A 25938-nucleotide genomic window follows, 5' to 3' on the forward strand; every position below is an offset into this window, starting at 1 on the left:
GATCCCCTCACGTCAGAAATCCTGATCCCCCTCAGCTGTCCCTTCATGTCAGAAGTCCCAGTCCCCTGATGTTAGAAGTCCCAATCCCCTCACTGTCCCCTCATGTCAGAAATCCCAATCCCCCTCTGGTTGTCCCCTCATGTCAGGAGTTCTGCAGAACCACAAGGTCCCCCCTGAGCCTCCTTTTCTCCAGGCTGAGCATCTTTCCAGCTCCTTCATGTGCTCCTGGGGCTCCAGCCCCATTCCCTTCCCTGGATGAGGTGAAGGAGAAGCTTTCAGAGTCCAAGCCCTCACCCTGCCCAGACACTCCAAAATCCCACCCTGCACATCCCTGAGAGCAGCATCCAAACCCTCCTGGAGCTCTTGGGGCTGGGACCATTCCCTGAGGAGCCAGAACCCTCTGGGGGAAGAACATTTCCCAAAATCCAACCTAAATTTCCCCTGACACAGCTTCAGCCATTCCCGGGGTCTTGTCGCTGGTCCCCACAGAGTTCAGCGTCTGTCCCTGCTCTTCCCCTCACGAAGTTGTACATTGCAATGAGGGTGAACAAGCCCTTACGCTCCTCCTCCTCTGAGCACCAACACCTTATAAATACATTATCTATATCTATATATCGATAACGCATCTACACAGCTCCAGCCATTCCCGGGGTCCCATCCCTGGTCCCCATAAAGATCAGTGCCTGTCCCTCCTCTTCCCCTCACAAAGTTCTACATTGCAATGAGGCCTGCCGCCTCCAGGCTGGACAAGCCCTCACGCTCCTCCTCCTCTGAGCACGAACACCTTATAAATATATAATTATCTATATATCGATATCACATCTATAAACATATTATTTTTTAATATATTATTTATCGCCCTCGGCGGTGAGGTGGCACAACGCTCTCCCTCCACGCTGCGCCCAACGCTTCCCACAGCTCGCCGGCAGCTCGCACTCCGCCCGCTCTCGCCCAGCACCCTCCGCTCCCTTCTCCCGGCACTCCCCCGCCGGCGGCCGCGGCCGCTCCGCCTCCCCCGCGCCGTGCCGCGGTTGGCCGCGCCGGGGCCCTGCTGACACGTCCCGTCCCCGCCCGCCGCGCTGCCGCCGCCATTTTGTGGAGCGGCGGCCGGGAGGGAGGGAGGCGCGGGCAGCCCCAGCGCCGTGCCCGCCATGCCGTCCGCGCCGCTCCGTGTGGCCGTGGTGTGCTCCAGCAACCAGAACCGCAGCATGGAGGCGCACAACATCCTCAGGTAAACGCTGCTGCCCGCCTCACCCTCCGTGCGGCCGGCGCTCCGCTGTCAGAGAGGCGCGGAGGGATGGGGCCGTGCTGCGGGGCCCGCGCCCGGCCCGGCAGGCCCGTGGTTGCGGGGCAGCACTTTGCCTTCACCCTGCCTTCATCCCGCTCGTACCCGCTTTTCACCTCGCTGCCACCCTGTTTGTACGCCCTTTTCACCCCCCTTTTATTATCTTTTTACCTCGTTTTTATCTCGTCTCCGCGCCTCGCTCCAGGCCGCGGTGGGGTCCCGGCCCTCCCTGACGGAGCCGTGGCCTCAGCGCTGGAACACGGGCCGGGCACTTGGGTGGAGCCGGGCCTGTGTCTCGCCGTGTGCGTGTGGAGACTTAAATGTTCCTTTTTTCCTGGGGTTTCCCCCTTTTTTAATTCTTGAGTCCATCTGAAAGAGGCCCACAGGGAAGCCGGATAGGGGCTCTTCATCAAGAGCTGGAGTAATAGGGCAAGGTGTAATAGGTACAGAGTGAAAGAGAGGAAATTTAGGTTAGATGTTAGGAATATTTTTTTTTTTTTAGTGTGGTGATACGCTGGCACAGGGAGATTGTGGCTGTCCCATCCCTGCAAGTGTCCAAGGCAAGCTTAGATGGGGCTTGGAGCATCCTGGGGTGGTGGAACGTGTCCCTGCCCATGGGTTGGGTTTAAAGTCCATTCCCACCCTTTAACACTCTCTGAAAACTGAGCCACTCTGTGCCCTGAAGGGGAACCCTTTCCTCCCACAGGAGAACCAGAACATTCGGTTCAGAGTGCCAAATGTCTTTGAGATTATGATTGTTAATCTGTTTAGCACTGCCAGTGCTCTCAGCTTGGCTGCAGAGGTGAGATGGGAGGCTTGGGACAGACAGATGGACAGGAGAGACCTGAATCTGCCTGAAATAGTGTCCCTAAATCTCCCCTTTGCACTGCTGGAACATTCACACTAGAAATACACGTTGATGGCATAATAAGCAAAACAACCGTGCATAAGCTGTGTGCTACATGTAAATAAAAATAAAAGCTTTGAAAGGAATAAATAATAGAAGCATTTGATGTGGCAGCCATTTTACTGTGACAGCATTTCATGCACTTCACGCTCACTCTTGGCATCGGATTTTATCTGTGAAAACAGGACATTGTTTTTCCTCTAATAATGCTGGAACTGAGTTGGAATTGAAAGCTGAGTGTTTAGGACCAAGTTAAATTTACTTCTGATGTCTGGCCCTTTCCTCCCCCCGTGGTTTTGCAGAAATAAATCACTTCCTGTGTTACTGGTGTTTGCCTGACATGGCAGGGTGGTTTTTAAAAGTCTGTTCTCAAGATTTGAATTTAAAACAACAAAACCTTATGTAGAAAACTTTATATTTTATTAACACCTTTTGTAGTTTGAGCAGCAGTAGCATAAATGGCAAAGCAAAGGAAATAACAGCCCATTTGCAGTAAACTTGAGGAAAATGTTGTGTTGGCTCCAAGCCAGGCTGCCTCACCCCTTGAGGGCAGTGTGTTGCAATGCAGTTGGAAAAAACACATGATTAAAAGAGGAAGAAGCTGAGGAATTACGAAATTTTAAGGTATTTTGTTAGTGGATGACAAGACTTTAAAAGACACAAATTCTGTGTGCTGCTGGAAAACAAAGCCTGGGGTCCAGCATCCAGCCTGTTCTTGAATATTTTGTAATTAACCAGGTTTTAAACACTTTGTTCCAATTTTCCAGCAGAGGAAGCTGAGGAATTACAAAATTTTAAGGTAGTTTGTTAGTGGATGAACAAGACTTTAAACAACGCAAATTCTGTGTGCTGCTGGAAAACAAAGCCTGGGGTCCAGGGTGTGCTTGAATATTTTGTAATTAACCAGGTTTTAAACACTTTGTTCCAATTTTGCAGCAGAAGAAGCTGAGGAATTACAAAATTTTAAGGTAGTTTGTTAGTGGATGAACAAGACTTTAAACAACACAAATTCTGTGTGCTGCTGGAAAACAAAGCCTGGGGTCCAGGGTGAGCTTGAATATTTTGTAATTAACCAGGTTTTAAACACTTTGTTCCAATTTTCCAGCAGAGGAAGCTGAGGAATTACAGAATTTTAAGGTAGTTTGTTAGTGGATGAACAAGACTTTAAACAACACAAATTCTGTGTGCTGCTGGAAAACAAAGCCTGGGGTCCAGGGTGAGCTTGAATATTTTGTAATTAACCAGGTTTTAAACACTTTGTCCCAGTTTTGCAGCAGAAATGCGCCTGAAGGGCTGTCTGGAGTTGGTTGCTAGAGTCAGAGCCATCAGCACAGGGCGGAGGAGGCCAAGGGAGCAGGAGGAGCAGTCAGAATCCACAGCCCCTCCCCGGAGCTGCCGTGCTGCGTGACCCGCCCTGGGTCAGGTTGTGCTCACCCTGCGTTATTTGATTTTCAGGCTCTGCCGGGGTGGGGTGAGGTGAGAGGCAGAGCGGGCCTGGCTGCTGTGAGCCCTGCACAGCAATAACAAAAACATCCTCTGCTGCAAACACAACTCACCAGCACAGCTGCTGGCACAGAATTAACCCTACCCCAGCCAAAACCAGCACCTTGTAGAAGTGAATTTATCATTTATTTTATATTTTGTCATGCAGACTCAGGCCATGGCTCTCCCTCTAAGGAGGAAGGCAGAAGGGTAAATCTCTTACACCAAACTTTTTTATTCAGCCATTTCCACATTTCTGTTTGTTTGGTTGTACCCTGATGGCTTTGGAAGGGAGTCACTGAGTTCAAGTTCTCTGTGTCACTTACTGGCCATAAAAAGTTCTAAAATGCTGATACACTTGTGCCACATATCCCTTGTTGTAGAAAACTAACTTTTAGGAAATTAGGAGTATGAACATGAAATCTTAGTGGCAGGGAAATTAAAATATTGTAACCTCTGTAGCAAAAACTTAATTCTCATATTGATGTTAAAATTTGTAGTTTAATATTGAGGTGTAAGAGAACTTAAAGTGCACCTGTGTGCTGCTTCCAGAAGTTATTTCTCTCCTGTCAGCCCCAAAATGCAGGCAGGTATTGACATCTGTATTGCCTAATGTAAGAAATCCTAAATTAATAACTCCCTACCCCAAGAAGGAGATATTTTCACATTTTTATATTAAAGCACACTTTCATTTGCCAGCTTTGTAGTGATAATGCAAATTACAAGTTGTTAGTATTCAAAGTGAGTGAACAGTGATTTAGTCCTGCTTGGTTTGGGGGTGTTTTTTAATATTGATTGGGTGGCATGAGTTATTTTTTAAGTAACCTACAAGGGTTGCTGATTATTTTCCTGCTACCTCTTGTGGAAAGGGATGTGGTAAAATTAATAATTTTAATTTTAAAATTCAAATTTATTTTGTGCCCTGAAATCCTTCCCCACTCTGAGTGCAGTGGCACTGCAGGATTTATTACATTTGCTTTAATATTTAGCAATGTTTCCTGCAGCCATCGGAAAGGAACATAAAATAAACTGAAAATAAGATTTAATTAAATTCTATTTAATAAGAATGTGAGAGATCCACAAATAACAGCGAAACAAGAGAAAGGTGTGGACAGAAGTTCATGTCTGAAGCTGCACAAATTAAAATAATAATTTCCAGTGGTCCCTGTCAGTGCAGTCCAGGTTGGTTTTGGATTTCAGAATTATTCTCAGTGAGCTCTGAGATCTTTGGGGGAAATGCTCAGGGGCTCTTGGGTGACTCTTTGTGATGAGCTTTGCACTGAGGGCTGGGATCTGGGCACTGACTCACTCTGTCCTTAAATTGGAGTTTATCCACATCAGCCTTAATAGCATTAACAGAAAGGACTCCCTGAAATAAGGTCATTATTAACCTGTAAAGTTTAAGCTCCACATTTTCAGGAGACAGTCTGTTTGTCTTTATTAAACTTTATTTTTTTTGCCCAAGCTCATTTTCCCCCATTTTCTGGGTAATTTTACGAGGTCAAAACCAAACCCATTGTCTTGTAGGAATTGCTCATTTTTACATTTTTCATTTCCACAAACACCTGATGATTCACTACACTGGATATGTCCAGCTGTTTAATAAAAGCTGAGTAATATTTAATAAAAGCTCCTGACTAATGGCTTTCTGCAGGCAATTTCCCTTTCCTGTGCCCCAGTTGTTGCAAGAAATGTTTTTAGAATATTTTATTGTACCTGGGGCATAAATAGTGTAAAAACTGACACCACCGCTCACCAAGGTACAAAACACAAAATTCCATGTGAGGAACTCATATTCCAGCTATTCAAGGAAATAATTTTAAATGTATCATGGGCCTTGGAGGCACAAATTTTTATGTGTTGAATGTCAAAGATTTCAGGTTTGATCATGCAAACTTCAGGGACTTTACAGCAATTAGAGGTGAAGGTTTAATGTGTGTGATCCAAGCAGAGCTGTTCCAAAGAGAAAGAAAATGAAGCCATAGAAGAAAAGATCCAATTGAAACATGAATTTTTTAGCACTGCAATTTCTTCTGTACATTTTATGTCTCTCTCCACATCCAGCAGAATCAAAACTTGAATCTTCAAGTATTGCAGGGAAAATAAATGTACAGTGACTCATAACTGCACCAGTTCCATGTGATGGAGGGCTGGGAGGGACAGAAAATTGCACTTTTTTCCACTTGTATCCCTTCTCAGTCACCAGTCCTGCAGAAAGAAGCAAAAACCCTCGTGTATCTTGTTTGTTTACAGAAATAGGCCCCTGTAAATAAATAGTGCTGGAGGAAAAGTGTGGGGAGCAGAAGAGGGAGAGGGGGGCTGTGTGCCTGTAGGAGGAGCTGCAGGAACGGGGGTTGGTGTTTCAGGGCTGTGGTTGAGGCTGGGCAGGAGGAGATCCCAGAAGGATTTGGGGTCACTCTGGGGACACCTTTGAAGGCAAACAGAGAATTTGGGGTCGGTGTTTTCTGAATTTCCCTGGATGTGCAGAGCCTGGGGCCAGCTCTGGCACTGGGTCCTGTTGTGCCCACTCCCCTCAGAGGGAAGCAGGAAAGCCCTGCAGATTTGGGTTTAATTCTGGGGCTCTGGGGGTGTTCACCTGATTTTTGTTCTAACATTGTTCACTCCATTCACTCTCTGCTAAAATCATTCAAGCTGAAAGTGAGTCCTTAAAAAAACAGATTAACTCCTGCTCTGGCTGCTTTGAGTTCTGTTGTCATTACAGACCCAGATGGTGATAGCAACACTATTTTGCCATGTCACTTTGTCCTTTAGACCACCAGAAAATCTCTTTTTTGTCCCATTATTCCATAGATTGCTGTATTTTTTAGTATTACTGAAGGAGGTATTGAGGTTTGAGTATTTCAGTTAATCAGCAAGAAGATTTTGGCATTGCTCCTAAAGACAAGCAGGTTCCTGCCTCTTTTTATATAATAAACAAGTGGTTGTTTGTAAGAATGGGATGAGGTAATTCCTGCTTTAGCCAAGAGTTTCAGAGAGCAGCCAGCAGAACATCTGCCCCACTCATGTAAAGGTGATTGCAGTGCATGGTTTTCAGGGGCAGGCACACAAATGTTTGTCCTGGGCTAATTAAATTGCACTTTGGGCAGCAAAGAGTCTCAGCAGGACACTTCAATATTGATCAGCAGTGCAGTTATTTATTTGTATCAAGAGAAAACCATCTTTGTGTTGTCATGAATACTGAAGGGGTTTGGTGCAAATCCAGGATGCAAAAGGAAAACACAAAAGGAAAGCACAAATGACATTTACAAATAGCTCTGTACCATAATTGTAAGAAAATTCCTGTCAGATAGAGGTGCTTCCCTTGAAATGTGTGTGAGTTTATGTTGTGACTGCAAGGAAAATACACAGTGGGAACTTCAGGTAATTTGGCTGCTCAAATGCTGCTGGCTAAGAGGTGTTTTTAAGAGGTGTTTTGAAAATTCATTTTAATGTTCTTCAGCACTTTAATTTCCAGTTCCATGCAGTCTCATTGTCTCCTCCCCCTCCCTTGTGTCTTTCAGCAAACGAGGGTTCAGCGTGCGATCCTTTGGCACAGGGACTCACGTGAAACTGCCAGGACCAGCCCCGGACAAGCCCAATGTTTATGACTTCAAAACAACTTATGATCAGATGTACAATGATCTGCTTAGGAAAGACAAAGAACTGTATCCCTGTGGCATGGCCTCTTTAAAAAATCCACTGTGCTTCATCCTTGAAAGGTGTAATTCATTATTTGCCATTAAGAATCTCTTAGAGTTGCTTGGCTGCAGAACTTTAAATGACTTTAAGTTTATAGGAGGTTTTTTTTTTTTAACAGTGGGCCTCTAATGCTCCCTTGTAAATTGTTACACGCATCCCAAATGCTCTTTTGTAGTGTGTTACCATGTTTAGCTCTTGAGTGAACACATCAGTACCCTCAGATTGTGCATTGCCTCCCCTGCACTGTGGATCCTGCTCAGTGCAAAGACTGTCCTGAGTTTGGATGTGGGAAGAGCGACCACCTCGACTTTAATGTTGTATTTAGCTCAGACAAAGTGCCAGGTAAGGCTTACAGAATATTTCTCTGGGAGAGAGGATGCCTTTCATTAAAGAGCTCACCCTTCTCACTGAGGATTTTGTGATATGTGATTTGCTCTGTGCACCGAGGGAACATAACTCTGTAGTTGGTTATAAAGAATGGCCAGAGGAGGGCCCAGTGACATTTAATCCTGGAGAGCAAAGGTGATCAGGGTTAGGCACACTGCTAAAAATGTCCCAGCTGCATTATTTTAAAATACCTGTTTTTAAAGTTGATCTTTTTAATAAGAAAACCCACAAACAAAACTTGGGGAACTCATTCTATATATTTTTTCAACAAGGATCCTTTTTTTTTTAAAGTTCAAAATGTAGGATGTAGTCTTAATATATCACATGTGATGTGCTGGTTTATTTGATATTTTTTATTTGATTTTTTTTTATCCTTCTGCCTATAGAGAAAGGAAAATCTTGCAAACCCATCTTAATGAGGTATGCCATATCCATATCCTGATTAAAAGAACTGCTTAAAAGAAAATCCCTCGAACTGAGAATTAATTTTAACAAGCACCAAGGACTTGAGATTTCCTTTTTTGAATTCTTCACTGCTGCTGTGCTGAATATGGCAGCACTTGAGAAAAACCAAAACAACAGGAAGCCAACCTGTTCCCCCTCTCAGCATGATTTGGAGTCACCACTGTGGTTCTGCTCCATGCCTTGCTGTGTTCCCCAGATATATTTGCAGTGTAACAGTTAAACCTTTTCTCAGGATAAAGGAGCTTTAAACAAAAGCCACTGCAAGGGAAATAGGGCACCAACAAATGCCTCTGTGACTTTGCTTTTTTGATTCTCAGATAATTTAAGGTTTTCAGATGAAGACCGGCAGCACAGAAAGCAACTCCATTTCCAGAAGTGGGTTTTGAGGGTAAAGATTTTAACCAAAACCAGACCTGCTCTCATCAGCGAGTTGTGGAATAGATTTTTGTGTTGGGTGAGCATAACTTCAGAGAGGGGCTGGGAGTTACCTGTGGCCTGGGAGTGTGGTTGGGATGGGGGTACAAAAGGAGGGGGGTTCCATATGATTGAGCTGATTATTCTGTTTCCCAGCCTTGCTTTCATCATCTGTACTCTGAAATTTTGAGTCTTGCTGCCAACACTCTGCTTATTCCTATATCCCAGTGAGGGCACACCTGAGCCTTTCCCATGTCCCAGTGAGGGCACACCTGAGCTTGTTCCCATGTCCCAGTGAGGGCACACCTGAGCCTTTCCCATGTCCCAGTGAGGGCACACCTGAGCCTTTCCCATGTCCCAGTGAGGGGACACCTGAGCTTTTCCCAAATCCCAGTGAGGGGACACCTGAGCTTTTCCCAAATCCCAGTGAGGGCACACCTGAGCCTTTCCCAAATCCCAGTGAGGGGACACCTGAGCTTGTTCCCAAATCCCAGTGAGGGGACACCTGAGCTTGTTCCCAAATCCCAGTGAGGGGACACCTGAGCTTGTTCCCAAATCCCAGTGAGGGGACACCTGAGCTTTTCCCAAATCCCAGTGAGGGGACACCTGAGTTTGTTCCCAAATCCCAGTGAGGGGACACCTGAGTTTGTTCCCAAATCCCAGTGAGGGGACACCTGAGTTTGTTCCCAAATCCCAGTGAGGGGACACCTGAGCTTGTTCCCAAATCCCAGTGAGGGGACACCTGAGTTTGTTCCCAAATCCCAGTGAGGGGACACCTGAGCCTTTTCCCAAATCCCAGTGAGGGGACACCTGAGGTCTGAGTGCTCTCCTTGCTCAGTGCCACTGTGGCTGTGAGGGAACATCCTCTGCCCAAATAAACAACCCCAGCTTCAGAAAGCTCCAACCAAAAATGAGCTGCTGGACCTCACTCAGAGCAAGGTTAGAGACATCACTGAACCTCTACTGTTCACTTTTGAGGAGGGGAACAACAATTAAAAACCCACTCTGCAGAGATGCAAAGCACCTTCCTTGCAGTTAATTAGTGAAATATAGAGCACAGGCTCTCATACCTTGAAGGCATATGTTGAATTTCACAGCACAGGAGTAGGGGATTAATGGAGCCAGGAATACAGATTCAGTTGAGTAGGTGGTTACAGTAGATCTAAAATGGAAGCACTTCAAAGCCTTTTAAGATGTGGCAGTTAAAACTTAGAGTTAAAATAAGTGTCAGCAATCTCCCATTGAGTGTTTATAATGTAGCATTGAAATTCCCTGAGCCCCAGTTGAGGACTGCCCCAAAACCATTTAACAATGTTCTAAATGTTGCTGTTTAAAACATTCCTCTGTTATTTCTAGGACAACAATAGAGAACTCTGCTCCTGGTTTGAGGGAGGCACAGCCATGGTCTGTAGTTCTCATCACCACCTTGTGTGTAGCATTTAAATTCCCTGAGCCCAAATCAAGGACTGCCCCAAAACCATTTAACAGTGTTGTAAATGTTGCTTTTTTTAAGCATTCCTGTGTTATTTCTAGGACAAAAACATAGAATTCTGCTCCTAGTTTGAGGGTCTGTAGTTCTCATCCACCACCTTGTATGTAGAATTTCAATTCCCTGAGCTCCAAACAAGGACTGCCCCAAAACCATTTAACAACTCTCTGAATGTTGCTTTTAAAATGTTCCTCTGTTATTTCTAGGACAAAAATAGAGAATTCTGCTCCTGGTTTGAGGATTTGTAGTTCCCATCCACCACCTTGTATTTGCATATGTAACCCACCTTCCCCACATCAGGATTATTTGTCCTTATCATTATTTGCCCCTCACAACTCTCTGAAGGGGTTTGAGGACTTAATTCTAATTCTGTGGTGGTGACCTTAAAGCTGAAACAAAAATAGAGCAAAAATTGCTGCTGAGCTTTGCCTTCAAGTGAAGCAGAAACTAGTCAAGAGTGAAACTTGCTAAACAGTTTAAATTGAAACTCAGTTTAAATCTTCATCAGCAGTTGATGTTGTGCCCAGGGATAGGAGCTGTTCAAGTGGAAATTTGGCCAAAATTCTGCAGGAATTGCTCCTGGGTTCTTTAGCAATGTGAGGAGCTCCATGGCTGATTTCTCTCCTTTCCTCAGCACTGCTGTGTCTGTGACCCTCCCATTAAAGATGATTTTCACAGATTGGGGGTATTTTTAATTAGGATTTCTAGGCAGCCTGCACTTACCCTGCAATCTTGGCCTCCTACTCTGCTCCTGACATTTTTTACCTCCTCTTAATTTGTCCTCCCTGACTTCAGACAGGATTCCAGTTTTAGCTCCTTAACTCCATGAGGTTATAAAATTGAGGGGAGGGTGGAAAACATGTCCTGAAGAAGTCCCTAAAGCTGCTTCAGTTAGGAGGAAAATTCCAGAAATGAAGAAGAACTCTGTGCATCTCCCTTGAAGACATTGATTCTTTTCTGCCAAAAAAACCCCAAAAAGTTGTGCTGATCTTGGTGCTGGGATCTGGCTTTAACTCTGAGCTCCTGTTGAACTTGGATGCCCATGTGATATTTTATGTATAGCTCAGTCTTGAGGAGTAACTGACCTAAATTCTGCTTCAGGTAAGCTCTTCATGCATGTCTTTATATCTTACATTTTCATCTGCTTTTTCTTCATGGATTTGAACTGCTGAGCACTTGTCAGCCTCTCTCCTGGGGGCTGTGTCTCTGGAAGCCACTTTGGAATGTTTCATTTAGATCTGTTAAGGGATTTTTTTCTAATTTTTTTATTTTGTTGTTGAATTTGGGTATTTTCTTTTTTTTTTTTTTTTTTTTTTTTTGAAGGCTGACCTTGCAAGGACTAAGAAATCATGGCCTGGGTGTCAGTGGCAAAACTTCTTCCAAAGCAGAGCAGTACAAGTCTCATTTTCTTTCTCACCATGTCTTACAAAGCTCTCCAGTGCTCCTAGAAATGGAGAGAAGGGATGAGGGTGGAAAGAAGTGTTTAAACTGGATTTAACAGGCTTCTGAGGCACATTTCTGCAAATCAACATGCTGCATCCCAATCCCTTTTTCTCCATGAAGGGTTGTAAAATGCTTCACAAAACCTTGGTACTTTCAAAGGCAACAAATTTTCAGCACTTCTTCATCTGCCTTCTGATCACACTGCCTTTAATCTTGCCTTCATTCACATTAAAAAGGAAATACATCAAAATATTAAAAATATATGAGCTGGATATTTATTAAAGTACTGTTTGAGCTGTGGGACATGGCAGAAACTCCAGACTCAGATCTAACAGCAAATGCTTTTCAACAACATGAAACACCCTCTGCCATCCTGGCTGTTCTGGGTGCTCTGAAAGGTTTATTCCTTATCCAAGGTGAGTCCCAGACGTGCTCTGAGCAATTCTGACTGGAGCATCCAGTCTGAGGCTGATGATTTTTGTAAAATCCATTCAGAGCTGCAGTGATTTCATTCTTTGGCACTTTCATCCCAGTTTGAGGGAGGGGAGTGAGGTGACAGTCGGTGCTTCTTGCCTTGAAGTTCCCTCCTATGAACACAAAACTTCTGTGCCAGCGTTAGGGATGCTTATACTTCTCTTTTCTTTATTTCAAACCAATTTCCATTTTCATTTCAAGTGTAATTCCTTAAACTGGTGTTGATTGCAGGCCAGGAATGTTGCCTGCACACCTCACCCAGCGTGCTGCATTCTCTGCAGCCTCCTGTGCCAAGTGGCCCTGCTGGCTCTTCATTGTACTCTCAGGTTTCCCAAATGTGCTCAATTAAATGGTTTTTAATCGATTTAGGCTTTGTGCTTTGCTCTGTCTGAGGTACCTTCAGCTGGAACTGGAAATCCTGAGTTTCCCAGCACAAGGGTGGCAGCGCCAGAGGCAGTTTGGAAACGCTGGTGCAGTTTCATTCATCCTTTCCCTCAGATTTCTCCTCAAAACACTTCCTCCCTCCCAGTCCTGCATCTGCTGCTCCTCTCTGGATCCTGGCCCAGCTTCCCAGCGCTGAGGGAGCAGCCCCAGGTCCTGTGTGAGCCCTGAGCCCTTCCCTCACCTGCTGCAGCAGTGACATCTCCCTGTCACTCACTGCCAGCTGATCAAACTCTGCATTCCAGCAATCCAAAGCAAACTCCTCTTGAATTTCCACTTGGATGAGGTGCAGGCTCATCTGTTTGATGGCACAGACACAGGGCCACATCCTCCAGTCATCTTGTCACCCTCCAGTGCATCTGTGACATCCCTTCTCCACTCTTTGTCCCTGTCCTTGGCCATTACTCCCTCTCTTTCCCCTCTGGCAGCTGGACCTGTCCATTCTCACCCCAAATAAATTCTTCAGCACCGATCAGTTCTTCAGCCCTGATCAATTCTTGCCTGGCACTGGAGCTCAGGGCTAAACTCAAGGTATTTTCTGCCTTCACTGATGTGTGGGACAGACCCCTCAGCTTTGGGCTGGGCTGCCACGTGGTTATTTATATTTGTGGTTATTTGTGGTTATTTATATTTATGGTGATTTATATTTGGAGCAGCTCTTGGAGCAGTTGGATTTCTCCTTGCAGCTCATGGATTACAGTGCTGGGTGCTTGTCCTTCACTAGGAAAACAATGCAGGATTTTTGCAGCTCATTCAGCTTGGCATCTTCCTGATCCTTTTGGATGGCTTGTTTTAGAATCCCACACTGGTTTGGGTTGGAAGGGACCTTAAAGCTCATCCTGTGCCATGGGCAGGGACATCTTCCACTGTGCCAGATTGTTCCGTGCTCCATCCAGCCTGGCCTGGAACACCTCCAGGGCAGCCCAGCTTCACTGGGCACCTGAGCAGGGCCTCCCCACCCCCACAGGGGGGAATTTTTCCTAATATCCCCCCTCACCCTGCTCTGTTTGCATTTGAATCCAATAGAATGGTTCAGCATTAAGATTTTATCAAGTCAGGGACCAGCAAAAGACTTGTGAACAATCTCTGGTTTGTTCTAAACTACCCAGCTTCAATTCCAAAGGACAAGCATTGTATTAGGATTTTTTTTCTTAATATTCCACCTCACCTTGCTCTGTTTCCATTTGAATCCAATAGAATGGTTCAGCATTAAGACTTTATTAATTTAAGGACCAACAGAAGACTTGTGAACAATCTCTGATTTGTTCTAAACTGCTCAGTTTCAGTTCCAAAGGACAGGCATGGTATTAGGAATTTTTTCATAATATCCCATCTTATCTTGCTCTGTTTCCATTTGAATCCAATAGAATGGATCAGCTTAAGACTTTATCAAGTTAAGAACAGCAGAAGACTTGTGCAAATCTGTGGTTTATTCTAAACTGCAGTTTCCATTCCAAAGGACAAGCATTGCATTAGGAATTTTTTTCCTACTATTCCACCTTACCCTGCTCTTTTTCCATTTGAATCCAATAGAATGGTTCAGCATTAAGACTTTATTAATTTAAGGACCAACAAAAGACTTGTGAATTTTCTCTGGTGTGTTCCACACTGCCCAGTTTCCATTCCCAAGGAGTGAAGGCAGCACTGCAGCCATACCCACTGTGCCTGGAAAATGGAATTTTGGTGCCTGTGCCCATTCCAGGCTTTCATTCCCTCCAAAAGGAGCTGGTTCTGAAGGTGGAAGATGCTCGGGCAGCCTCACCCCCTCACACATTTCACTTAAGGAAATACCAAGTTCTAGACAAACTTTAACACAAGGTGTTCTGATTATAATGCAGATACTAAAAAATAAATAAGAATAATAGGGAAAAGAGACTTGTGCTCTGGTGAGAAGCACTCTGCTCTGCTCTGCTTTTCCCAAAGAAGAAATGCAGTGTTTGAGGAAATAACCAGATTTATTTGAAGATGTAGAAGCTTTAGGTGCCAGCCATTACTTTAAAGATTTTTTTTTTTCCCCTAAACAGGGTATGTACATTTTAGCAAGTATCATTTGCCCAGTTAGGTTTGATAAATTAGGTTTTATATTTTCAGGAATGGCCTGGGTTGGAAGGAACCTTAAATATCCCATTCCACCCTGTGCATGGCAGGAACAGCTGGCACAGACCAGGATGCCCAGAGCTTCACCCAGCCTGCCCTTGGACCTTCAAGGGATGGGAATTTTAAATCTAAAGAATTCATAGATTAGTCTGTTAATTAATTAATAGAATTAATTTCTGTGCCCCAACACTTCCAGCTCAAACCACTTGTGAGCTTCAGCCTCACATGGGAGTTAAAAGGAAATACTTGAATCAGCAAGATCATTTTTCTTTAATCATACAGGATAGAGAATTGAATCTCTTGGCCACCTCTAGCTGCGTGCTCATGGCTAAAAGTGATTTTTGGGTCAGTGACAAATAATGATAAATTTGGAGGGGTGAGGGAGGAATTTACCCACATGTCTGGAGCAGGGACCCATCCATTGGATGGTAAAAGGCATTTCTGGTTCCATGACAGGAATTTTAAATTTGGGTAACAAAAGCAGTGAAAACTTTAGGGATTTAGCTAAACACATTGCTTTTTTTTTCAAATAAATTTCATCACTAGAATGGGCTAACCTGAGCCCAAAGGAGAGAATGCACAGTCAGTAACAAAAATTCTCCATGAGAATGAGCAGCAGTGCTGTGCCTGTTGGAAAAACCCAATTTTGTGCTGCAACATCTCCTTTTTATATCAAACTTTCCCACTGCTGAGTCTTCTGTCTAAATTCCACCACACTCTGGGCCTGTTTATAGGTGAAATTAAAGGTGAAATCTGAATTGGAATCTGTGAAAATGTGGTGGATTTACTCTGCCAAGAGTTTGCCGTAGGTGAAGGGAAATGTGGGCAAGTTCTGTTGTCCTCAGCATGGCAGGGCTACAAAATGCACAGAAAATCAGGGGAAAGCCCAGAAAATCAGGGAAAATTCAGTCCTGAAAAGAGAGCAGGGATGCACAGGACAGGGAGAATGGAATTAAAATCTGTTGGGAGCAAAGCAGAGCCTGACTTAAATGACCCAGCACCTGCCAGTGTGGTGGAAACCATTCATAAATTGTATTTGCATTTACCTGAGCTCCCAAAGAGCAGCAAGTTTAAATGATCCAACACCTGCCAGTGTGATGGAAACCATTCATAAATTGTATTTGCATTTACCTGAGCTCCCAAAGAGCAAAGAATTGGATTATTTATTATTCCTTGGAATAATAAATTTAATAAATAATAAATTTAATAAATAATAAATTTAATTATTAATAATTTAGAATAATAAATAAATAAATTTATTGCTAATTTAATAAATAATAAATTATAAAATTAATAAAAATAAATTCCTTGTAATGATAAGAATGTGCAGAACCTTCCTGCACATCAATAATGTGCCCACCCCCTTTCCTGGCTTTTTCCAGGTAAAAAAGATCCCAGGGCAACCAAATAGGAAATCCATAAATCTTCCCTGCTTCTCTCAGTCTCCTTTTATAGGCAGATGGACCCTTGGAAAAAAAACTAAAAACTAAAAACTAAAAAATAGCTGGAAGTTGGCAGCAGAGAGCTGGGCTGGGAACAGAAATCTTGTGTGGGTTTGGGAATGTGCGTAATTCTGTCTCCAGGCTCACTCAGGAGAGCGAGGGGACAGATGCCAGCAACATTTTATCCTAGAAAGGGAAAAAAGAGAACCCAAAGAAGTGTGTGGGATGTTGTGGATTTTATTTTTTCCCCCTTTTGAGCTGCAGTGATGTAGAAATGAGTGCAGAGCCCAGGGAGGGCTCCCCTCCCAACTGAGCAGGCAGATGTTGGCATCTTTGGGAAATGGCAGATATTCTGGAGATGGGATTTGGGAAATTCTGTCATTTCCCTGCTCTGCAAATAACCAGGGGTCGTAGATGGCTCCATCCAAGTGGGTTTTATTTTATTTTTTTTTTCCCCCAAACATGACAAACCCCAGGAAAATTCCCAGGGGTGCTGGTGTGCAGTTCCTGCTTTGGGCTGTAAAGGACAATTCCTTAAGAAAATAAGGAAAAAAAAGAGTAAAAAAGGCTTGAGAGTGATGTGGAGAAAAGCAATGCAGCAGAAGTCAGGCTAATTGACAAGATTTAATTGTGATGAACATCCCAGCACTCAGTTTGTGGTGCAAAATTGAAATTACACAGAGCTGAAGTGCGGTGAGGCAGACACACAGAGGAACTGAAGCCCAGATCACTCTTACATATTGCTACAAATACTGGAAATTGTTGGGTTTTTTTTTTTCACAAATACTGGAAATTGTTTTTTTCTCAGAATTGTAATCTCAAGAAATTACAGGCTGTTATCTTTACTGTTAATTGTAAAAATAATCTCAGATGGTTAAAAATACAGCTGTGCTCAAGTCAGGCAGAGCTGCATCCCCTTCCAGGCTTTCTCAATCCAAATTTTCCTGATTTCCAGAAGTCAGGCTAATTGTCAAGATTTAATTGTGATAAACATCCCAGCTCTCAGTTAGTGGTGCAAAATTGAAATTGCACAGAGCTGAAGTGCAGTGAGGCAGACACACAGAGGAATCTATTTCCAGCATGAAGTAGACTCTTGTAGGTAGAAAACCGGTTTAATTTTTAATATAAATTAAACATTTGAAGGATTTGAGAGCTTTGGAGGGTGTTTGCTTGGACAGGAGCTCTGAGCACACAGGTGCACATCTGGGCAGCAGAATTGGAGCTCCTGCTCAAAGGAAGGCAGGAAATTGTTTGTCCTTTGTTATAAAACCAGCAGGAGTGGTTTCTGCAAAGAAATACCTGCCTGTCACCTTTTCAGCAAGGAAATGAGCCCAGATCACCTCTTACATATTGCTGCAAATACTGGAAATTGTTTTATTCTCAGAATTGTTATGTCAAGAAGTTACAGGCTGTTATTCTTAGTGTTACATTGTAAAAATTCCTCCTCAGATGGTTAAAAATACAGCTGAAAAACAAGAATATAAAGTCAGGCAAAGCTGCATCCCCTTCCAGGCTTTCTCAATCCAAACTTTCCTTGATATTCCCAATTTTCCCTTCAAACTTTCCCTTCAGAGCTGTTTGGTTTCACTCCAGCCAGCAGATTTATGTGTCAGTCAGACCTGGAGGGCTCCCAATGGAAGTGCAAACCCACAAAGGTGGGAACGGTGGGATTGGAGAGCCCTGCCTGCAAAAAGGGCTCCAGGGTGTGAAATCAGAGCCTCAAGGTGACAGCAGCAGCATAAATTTAGCTCCAAGCAGCATCACAGATTCTTTTCACACAGTGATGAGGCTCTGACAGGCACAAAATCTGTTTTTCTTCATTCCTCCCCATTTATGCAGCTCAGGATATTTTTGTGGCATGTGATTCTGTGCTTTCTTTGGCTTCCTTTGGAGTTTCAGTTGCAGAAATTCACATTTCCAGGTAGGGCTTTGTGCCTGAAACACCTTGGGGTGGCCTTTGAAGAGTGAGGAGGAATGGAGGACATCCTGCTCACAAAACAGCACAGAAATTTTTAATAAAATGTCTTTAATTTCTTAGAAAAAAAAGGTTGGTGGGGGGGTCACATATTTATGGATATAAAAATAACTTCCCAAGCAAAATTCTGAGAGCCTTTTAAAGCTGTAAAAAGCAGCTGCAAGATGGAGGTCACACCTTAGCAATTTCTTTAGTGGTCACTGATTTTTAGGTTTGCAAACAAAATATTTTATTTTAAATAAATATTTTAGAATATTATTTAAAATTATTCATTTACAAATTAATCATTGACCTTGTGGTGCTCATTTGCTCCATACTTTCCTTCAAGTAAAGATACTTAACTCAAGCAACTTCAGATACACACAGAATGGAATTTTACACATGTTGGACAGAAATAAGAGAATCAAGCCACGACCAGAAAGATTCCAGAACTGCAAAGATGTTTTTGATTTGATCCTAACGTGTGAAGAAAGAGTCTATGATCAAGTAGTAGAAGGTAAGGAGATTAAACTGATAAATCAAATTAATTTTGGGGGTTTTTTTCCCTCGAAAAAATCTGTGAACCTCCAGGAGCTGCAGTTGTTGGTGGAGATTTATTCACAGAGGTGAGCACCTGTAAGTGCTGGCAGCTCCTCAGAGTGTGTGTGCACAGCAAGGGAATTCTCAAAATTCCATGTTTGCTTTGGAAATGCTCGTGGATCTGAAAAACTGAACAAACTGGGGATGAGCTGATGGAAAAACAAATGTGAGCTGCATTCCCTGCAGGGTTCCCAACCAGTTCATCCCATTAAACACCTCCTGGGCAGGGGAGTGAAGCACAGACAGCAATTAATTAATGTTAACAAGAGGGTTTAATTATTGCAGTGCTGGACACGTGGGGAGTGACCCCCCAAAGATGTGTAAAAAATCACAAACTCATATGTTGTCAAAATCCACCTCTTGTTTCTTGAAATAAAAGGGATTATTAAGGCAATAATATATAAAATACATTATATATTAAAATATAATATTAAATATTATATAGAATATAATATATAAAATGTAATATATATTATATATTAAAGTAGTATAAAATAATATATATAAAATATAATACAACATATAATATATACTACAATATATAAAATATAATATAAATATGATATAGAATATAATATGTAAAATACAATATATAATATAAATTATAATATATAAAACAATATAGAATCTAGCATAAAATATAGTACATTAAGGTATATTATAAAATATATGTTTTAAAATAGATATCAAAAATATATGTTTATAACTTAAGATTATTTTATTTTTATAAAATAAAATAATAAAATAATATAGGATAATTAGGATATATATACAAATATATTTATATTGAATAAATATGTAGTATATAATATTAAAATAATATAAAATACAATTTATTATTAAGAAAATATGCAGTAAGTTATAAAAAATACTTTGGAATATTTAAATGTCACAACACCTATGTATTTTTAAAAATCCTGTTACTTTTTTGTGTAAGGTATGACCCCGTTTCACCCCAGTTTTTGCTGCTGTGCCTTTTTATCCAGATTTAAACTCCAGGGAGCAGGAGACGTGTCAGCCCGTGCACGTCATCAACGTGGACATCCAGGACAACCACGAGGAGGCCACGCTGGGGGCTTTCCTCATCTGTGAGCTCTGCCAGTGTGTGAGTACAGCAAAGTCACCAGTCTGGGGCTGCCAGGGATGGCCTGGGCGTGCTGCTCCAGAAAACCCCTGCATTTGCAGTTATTCCACTAAAATCCATGTTAAAATGTGAATTTCCACATTGATGATGAATCTGACTCCAATCCTGGGCTGCTGTTAATTGCTTTTGCTCGCTGCTCCAGAAAACCTCTGCATTTGCAGTTATTCCACTAAAATCCATGTTAAAATGTGAATTTCCACATTGATAATGAATCTGACTCCAATCCTGGGCTGCTGTTAATTGCTTTTGCTTGCTGCTCCAGAAAAACCCCTGCATTTGCAGTTATTCCATTAAAATCCACGTTAAAATGTGAATTTCCACATTGATGATGAATCTGACTCCAATCCTGGGCTGCCATTAATTGCTTTTGCTCGCTGCTCCAGAAAAACCCCTGCATTTGCAGTTATTCCACTAAAATCCATGTTAAAATGTGAATTTCCACATTGATAATGAATCTGACACCAATCCTGGGCTGCTGTTAATTGCTTTTGCTTGCTGCTCCAGAAAAACCCCTGCATTTGCAGTTATTCCATTAAAATCCACGTTAAAATATGAATTTCCACATTGATGATGAATCTGACTCCAATCCTGGGCTGCCATTCATTGCTTTTGCTCGCTGCTCCAGAAAACCCCTGCATTTGCAGTTGTTCCGCTAAAATCCACCTCAAAATGCAAATTTCCACATTCTCCTGGCTTGTGCTTGTGGGGTTTCCAGACTTCAGGACTTCACTGCTGCTCAGTAAAATCCTCATTCCATTCAGAGACTGGACAGCTGTAGAGTGGACAGTAATATTCACCTGAAAAACCTGAAAAACATGTCTGGTCACTTGGGAATCTCAGTAAAATCAGAATATCAGAGCCTTTGGGAATCTCAGTAAAATCAGAATATCAGAGCCTTTGGGAATGATCAATAGAAACTGAATATCGGTGCCTTTGGGAATGATCAATAAAATCAGAATATCTGTTCTATAAAAACAGAATGTCTGATCATTTGGGAATGATCAATAAAATCAGAATATCTGTGCCTTTGGGAATAATTAATAAAATCAGAATATCTGTTCTATAAAAACAGAATGTCTGATCATTTGGGAATGATCAATAAAATCAGAATATCTGTTCTATAAAAACAGAATGTCTGATCATTTGGGAATGATCAATAAAATCAGAATATCTGTTCTATAAAAACAGAATGTCTGATCATTTGGGAATGATCAATAAAATCAGAGTATCTGTGCCTTTGGGAATGATCAATACAGTTGGAATATCTGTGCCTTTGGGAATAATCCATAAAAATAGAATATCTGTGCCTTTGGGATTCTCAATAAAACAAGGATCTCTGTGCCTTTGGGAATCTCAAAAAAATCAGAATATCTGTTCTATAAAACCAGAATATCTTCTATAAAAACAGAATGTCTGATCATTTGGGAATGATCAATAAAATCAGAATATCTGTGCCTTTGGGAATAATTAATAAAATCAGAATATCTGTTCTATAAAAACAGAATGTCTGATCATTTGGGAATGATCAATAAAATCCAAGTATCTGTGCCTTTGGGAATCTCAATAAAATCAGAAATTTGGGAATTCTGGGATCTCAATAAAGTTCAATAAAGCCCATTGGGTGCAGCCTGCCCAGTGAGGTTTCCCAGCAAACCCAAAATTGGATTATTGGAGTTCTGTAACCATCCAACCCTTGGATTTTGCTTGCTCAGACGCTTTTTCTCTTGCAGATCCAGCACACAGAAGACATGGAGAATGAAATAGATGAGCTGTTACAGGAATTTGAAGAGAAAAGTGGAAGGACTTTTCTTCATACTGTCTGCTTTTATTAAAGCACCTCTGTCTCTTAGGCCTTAACCCACATGAGGGGAGCATGTGTTTCAAGTTCTGATTATACTGTATTTTGGAAAATGAATATTGACCTTTTTTTGTTTGTTTGTTTGTTTGTTTAAAAACTCCTTTTCAGTGTCTTTTTTTTTTTGTTTTTTTTTCAGGTATTCTGTCACAGGTAGGCAGAGATACTGGTTGGGCTTGTACATATAAAATTAAAAGTATACACAAAAGCCACCTATTTAAAAATTCAAATCAAGTTTTTTCTTTAAATCCTACTTTAATTATTACAAGTAGGTTTTTAATTATAAAGAGAATGTTTCTTGAATATAAGTTTATAATGTATTTTTCCAGCCTTTGGATTTATTTGATTTATTATATTTCAGTTGTGCTTTTTTTTTTTTTATTTTATTTTATTTCAATGTGACAGAATGGCTGAACTCTGTGAGGATGTGAATGGAACAATGGAAAAACTGAATATCTGTATATTATTAGCTATAAAGTTGGAAGCATTAAATAAAAATGAAAAAACCTTTAAGTTTGTCTGGTTTCAGAATAGAAACTGAGGAAGTGTGGCTGTTCTTTTTGGGGTAAAATATGGAATATTTGGGTGAGGTGAATGAGACTGTGAGGCTTCAACTGGATTTAGGGAATTGGGGCCAAACTCCTGTCAATAGAAATAATTGAAAGTTGTGATTAGGTGGGATCACAAGAATTGTGATTATTATTACAATTAATCACGATAATTAATTGTGATATATAATGTATAAATATATATATATGAATTTTAAATAATTTTAATTTCTATAATTTATATACAATATATAATTTATACAATAGATTAATATATAATATATAATATAAAAATTTATAATACATAAATATATTGCTATATATTATCTAAATATGTAAAATATAAAATTTTCACTACTAAATTTATTTAATATATAAAATACAATAAATATATTAATGTATCATATTAAATTATATGTTCTATTATATATTAATATATGTTAAAATTATAATAAATAATAGAAAAATAAATAAAATTATAGAATTTTTAAATAAAAATGTAGAAGTTATAATAATTTAAATTACCATAACTGATATTTAATAACAAGTATAATATTAATTGGGATTAACACAACCATCACAATAATTATTATGATAATTATGATTATAATTCTAATAAATTATAAAAATTCTTGGCAGCTGCAGCTGCTGAGGTTTGAGTGCAGCCCTCAGTGAAGGCTCTGCACTCCTGGGCTCGGCTGTGCTCTGTGGTGAATCTCAGCCCTGTGCCAGCTCAGAGCCCGGCTGGCCTCTCTCCAAATGGGTCACGGCATCACATTTGGGGCTGGGAATCTTTAATAACCCAAAATCTCCTGTGCTGGGGTGGTTTTGGGCTGTTTTATATTAAAGCAGGAATTCTGCAAGGGAATGGGGAGCAGCGCTTGTGGTGAGGTTTGCAGAGTTTGTTTTGCTGGTTCTGTCCCATCTCCACATGGGTCACGGCATCAGATTTGGGTGTTTAATAACCCAAAGTTACCTGTGCTGGGGTTTTTTGGATTGTTAAAGACACTTAAAGCAGGAATTCTGCGAGGGAATGGGGAGCAGCACTTGTGATGAGGTTTGCAGAGTTTGTTTTCCTGGTTTGGTCCCATCTCCACACGGGTCACGGCATCAGATTTGGGACCTGTGCACCCCTCGGGGTGAGGGTGGTGGTGACAGCTTGGGGCTGAGCAGGAGCCACAGGCAGGGTGGGAGCGCTGCTAATTGTTAATTAGAAACGAGTTGAACAAACCCATTGTTAATTAGGAAGGCGTTAACAAACCCATTGTGGGGGCAGCTCACCCATTAGAGGGTCTTTGCTCAGGTGTGAATGTCCCTGGCTCACGGCTGGTGACACCTGGGCCAGGACCAGGCTGGAGTTCGTCACCTGTCGGGGATGGTTGGGGTCCCCAAAAGCCAGGATTGACTGGGCCAGGGATGTTTGGGATCTCTCAGCAACCAGGACTGATCAGGACAGGGATGTTTGGGATCCCCAGCAGCCAGGACCGACCACAGCAGGGATTTTTGGGTGGCTTTTGCTCCAGAAGCACAGGGAGGGAAATGGCTTTACCCGAGCCAATGACAAAATCTCTCCTCAGTGTCTGAGCCCAGCTGAGACTGACCCAGCCTGGCTTGTGGGAAAACTTCTGCTCCACAAAACTCGCTGAGACTTGTCCTCAAACCGTTCCTCATCTTGTTTTATTCAGCTGTGACTTTAGAAACGCTTTTGTTTCCTACAGCAGGCAGAGTAACCAGCTGCCTCCTCCCTGAGCTCCGCATTTCCATGGCAGAATCCACTTCTGAGCTCAGGACAGGATAAAGCAAGAGGTGCCTTCCCTGCCCTGCTGCTCCTTGGCATGAAGAGCCTGGCTTGTCAAATGTTTCATGTGTGTGGTTTAATATAAAAAAAAAAAAAAAAAAAAAAAAAAAAAAAAAAAAAAAAAAATCTGCAATGCAATCTGTGCTCTAATTTGAGGACACCATTTAGTGATTTTAATTGTGTGACAGTATTTTGGTATTTTCAATACCCAGTAGTAGGTTAATGACTGTTCCTTGAAGAATGGAGTTTATATAACACCAGTCATTACATAAGAAGGCTGATTGTGGCCTGAGGAGCAGGAGGGAAACAAATTTGCAAAAATGCAAAACCCAGCACCAGCAAACTCTGCTTCGGTCACTCTGAGACGCCCAAAAAAAAGGGAACACCTGGATTCCGGCAAGGAGAAACTCTCCGTGAGGAAGGTGGGGATGAGGGGAGGCTCTGCAGGACACCGAGCTGAGCTGCCGCCCATTCCCCACGTGCTGCTCCCTCACCTCGCCCCGTTCGCTGTGAAAGGAACAACCAAACAAGCAAAAAGTTACCGCCCGGTTACTTCTCTTTTCTTTTTTCTTTCCATTTTTCCCCAGCAGCTCCTAAGCCGGACAGACCGATAGCACGGTGCGGAACAAACGGACCCTCGCCCTTAGGGACAGAGGGGGCACAAATCTCTTGGTGTCCCAGCCCTGCCGGGGTCCCTCCGCCCCAGCCCGGCCTTTCGGGGCGGTTAAGAGAGGGAGGATTTGCCGAGGGAGCGTTTCCAGCCGGGCTGGGATTTGCTCCCCGCTCCGGGCGGCTCCGCTGCCTCCCCTGAACCCGCGGGGCCGCGACCCCCGCTCGGCGCCCGTGACAACTCCGCGACCCCTGCTCGGTGCCCGTGATTCCCGCTCGGTACCAGCGATCCCCATTCCGTGCCCACGACCCCCGCTCGGTGCCAACGCTCCCTGCTCGGTGCCCGCGGTCTGTGATCGGTGCCCGCGCTCGGTGCGGGCGGAGGAGGCTCCGGGGGCAGCGCGGGGGAACGCGGGGCTCACACCCCCGGCCCGCCCCGCTCCGAGCGCGGACCCCCGGGCGGAGAGAGCCCGGGGAGGGGTCCCGGAGGGGCAAAGGGGGCCGGGGCCGACCCCGGGCGGAGGAAGGGCGGGGTGAGGATGGCGTGTGGCTCTGGAAACGCGGCCAAGCGCCGCTGCCGGGGCTCGGCGTGCGGCTGCGGGGCGGGGGGAGCCCCGCAGGGCCGGCCCGCAGAGCTGGAGCCGCCGCTCGCCATGAGCCGCTCCCGGAGCAGCGCCTCCCCACGTAGGTAAATGCCCGGGGTGGGGAGGGGGCGGCCGGCGCTGCCTTGGGCGCATCTTCCCCCTCGCTGCATCCCGCATCCCTCCCTGCATCCCGCCCTGCATCCCGCATCCCTCCCCCGAGCGGGGCCGGCCCGGGGGCTGCCCGCGGGGACAGCGCAGCCCCGAGCCGGGAGGGCTTGTGGGGCTGATTTTTTTTGGTTATTTTTTGGGGGTGAGGTGGTGAGGGTGGGCGCGGTGATTTGGGGGCTGGGGTATTTTATTTTTTTATCGCCGATTTTTATTTAGCAGCGCTCGGCAGCGGGGATGATTTTGGGGAGGGTCGGCGGGGAGGATGCGATGAGGCTCCCCCGGAGTGGGTGATTTTTTTGCAGCCTGCCTCCTCCTCCCCCAGCCTCTCCCCCCCACCCCGGCTTTGGCTGCCTCGCTTCCCAGTTGCTGCATGAAGGCTGTGCTTGCACCGGCGTGTGCCCGCTCCCGGAGCCGCGCACCCGCCGCCACCGCGGCCGGGGGGAGCCCGGGGCCGGAATTATTATTATTATTATTTTTATCTTCAATTTTTTTAAAAAATATTTTTTAATTTTTTTTTTTTTTTTTTTTTTTTTTTTTTTTTTTTTTTTTTACCTATCACACCCACCTTCAGAATTATAAAAACATAAGGCGGGCAGGGCGCGGGAGCCCGCGGCGTCCCCGGCACGGGGGAGCGCTCGGTGCGCGGTGTGCGC

The 25938-nt window shown here is 43.3% G+C and overlaps 1 protein-coding gene across 2 annotated transcripts; it reads left to right on the forward strand.

Moving 5' to 3' along the window:
* Positions 1-1016: 1016 nt before the first annotated feature.
* On the forward strand, positions 1017-22046 carry SSU72 (SSU72 homolog, RNA polymerase II CTD phosphatase). 2 transcript variants are annotated; one of them, XM_058818658.1, is made up of 5 exons: positions 1017-1231; positions 7196-7395; positions 18329-18496; positions 19566-19684; positions 21454-22046. In XM_058818658.1, exons 1-5 carry the CDS (start codon positions 1152-1154, stop codon positions 21553-21555), a joined length of 669 nt encoding a protein of 222 aa, XP_058674641.1. In that variant the 5' UTR covers positions 1017-1151; the 3' UTR covers positions 21556-22046. The 2 variants fall into 2 exon arrangements, with proteins under 2 accessions (XP_058674641.1, XP_058674642.1); XM_058818659.1 differs by having other exon boundaries at positions 7196-7339; positions 18357-18496; positions 21454-22043.
* Positions 22047-25938: the final 3892 nt, after the last annotated feature.

The sequence above is a fragment of the Ammospiza caudacuta genome, chromosome 22 (assembly GCF_027887145.1).
Source record: "Ammospiza caudacuta isolate bAmmCau1 chromosome 22, bAmmCau1.pri, whole genome shotgun sequence".
Taxonomy (NCBI): Eukaryota; Metazoa; Chordata; class Aves; order Passeriformes; family Passerellidae; genus Ammospiza; species Ammospiza caudacuta.

Bases quoted from the DNA above. Each gene is read 5' to 3' on its own strand.
- SSU72 (XM_058818658.1), top strand. From the start codon at position 1,152: ATGCCGTCCGCGCCGCTCCGTGTGGCCGTGGTGTGCTCCAGCAACCAG. The intron at 7,396-18,328 runs GTAATTCATTAT...CTTTCCTTCAAG, and splicing joins GTGCTTCATCCTTGAAAGGT to TAAAGATACTTAACTCAAGC. The intron at 18,497-19,565 runs GTAAGGAGATTA...CTTTTTATCCAG, and splicing joins CTATGATCAAGTAGTAGAAG to ATTTAAACTCCAGGGAGCAG.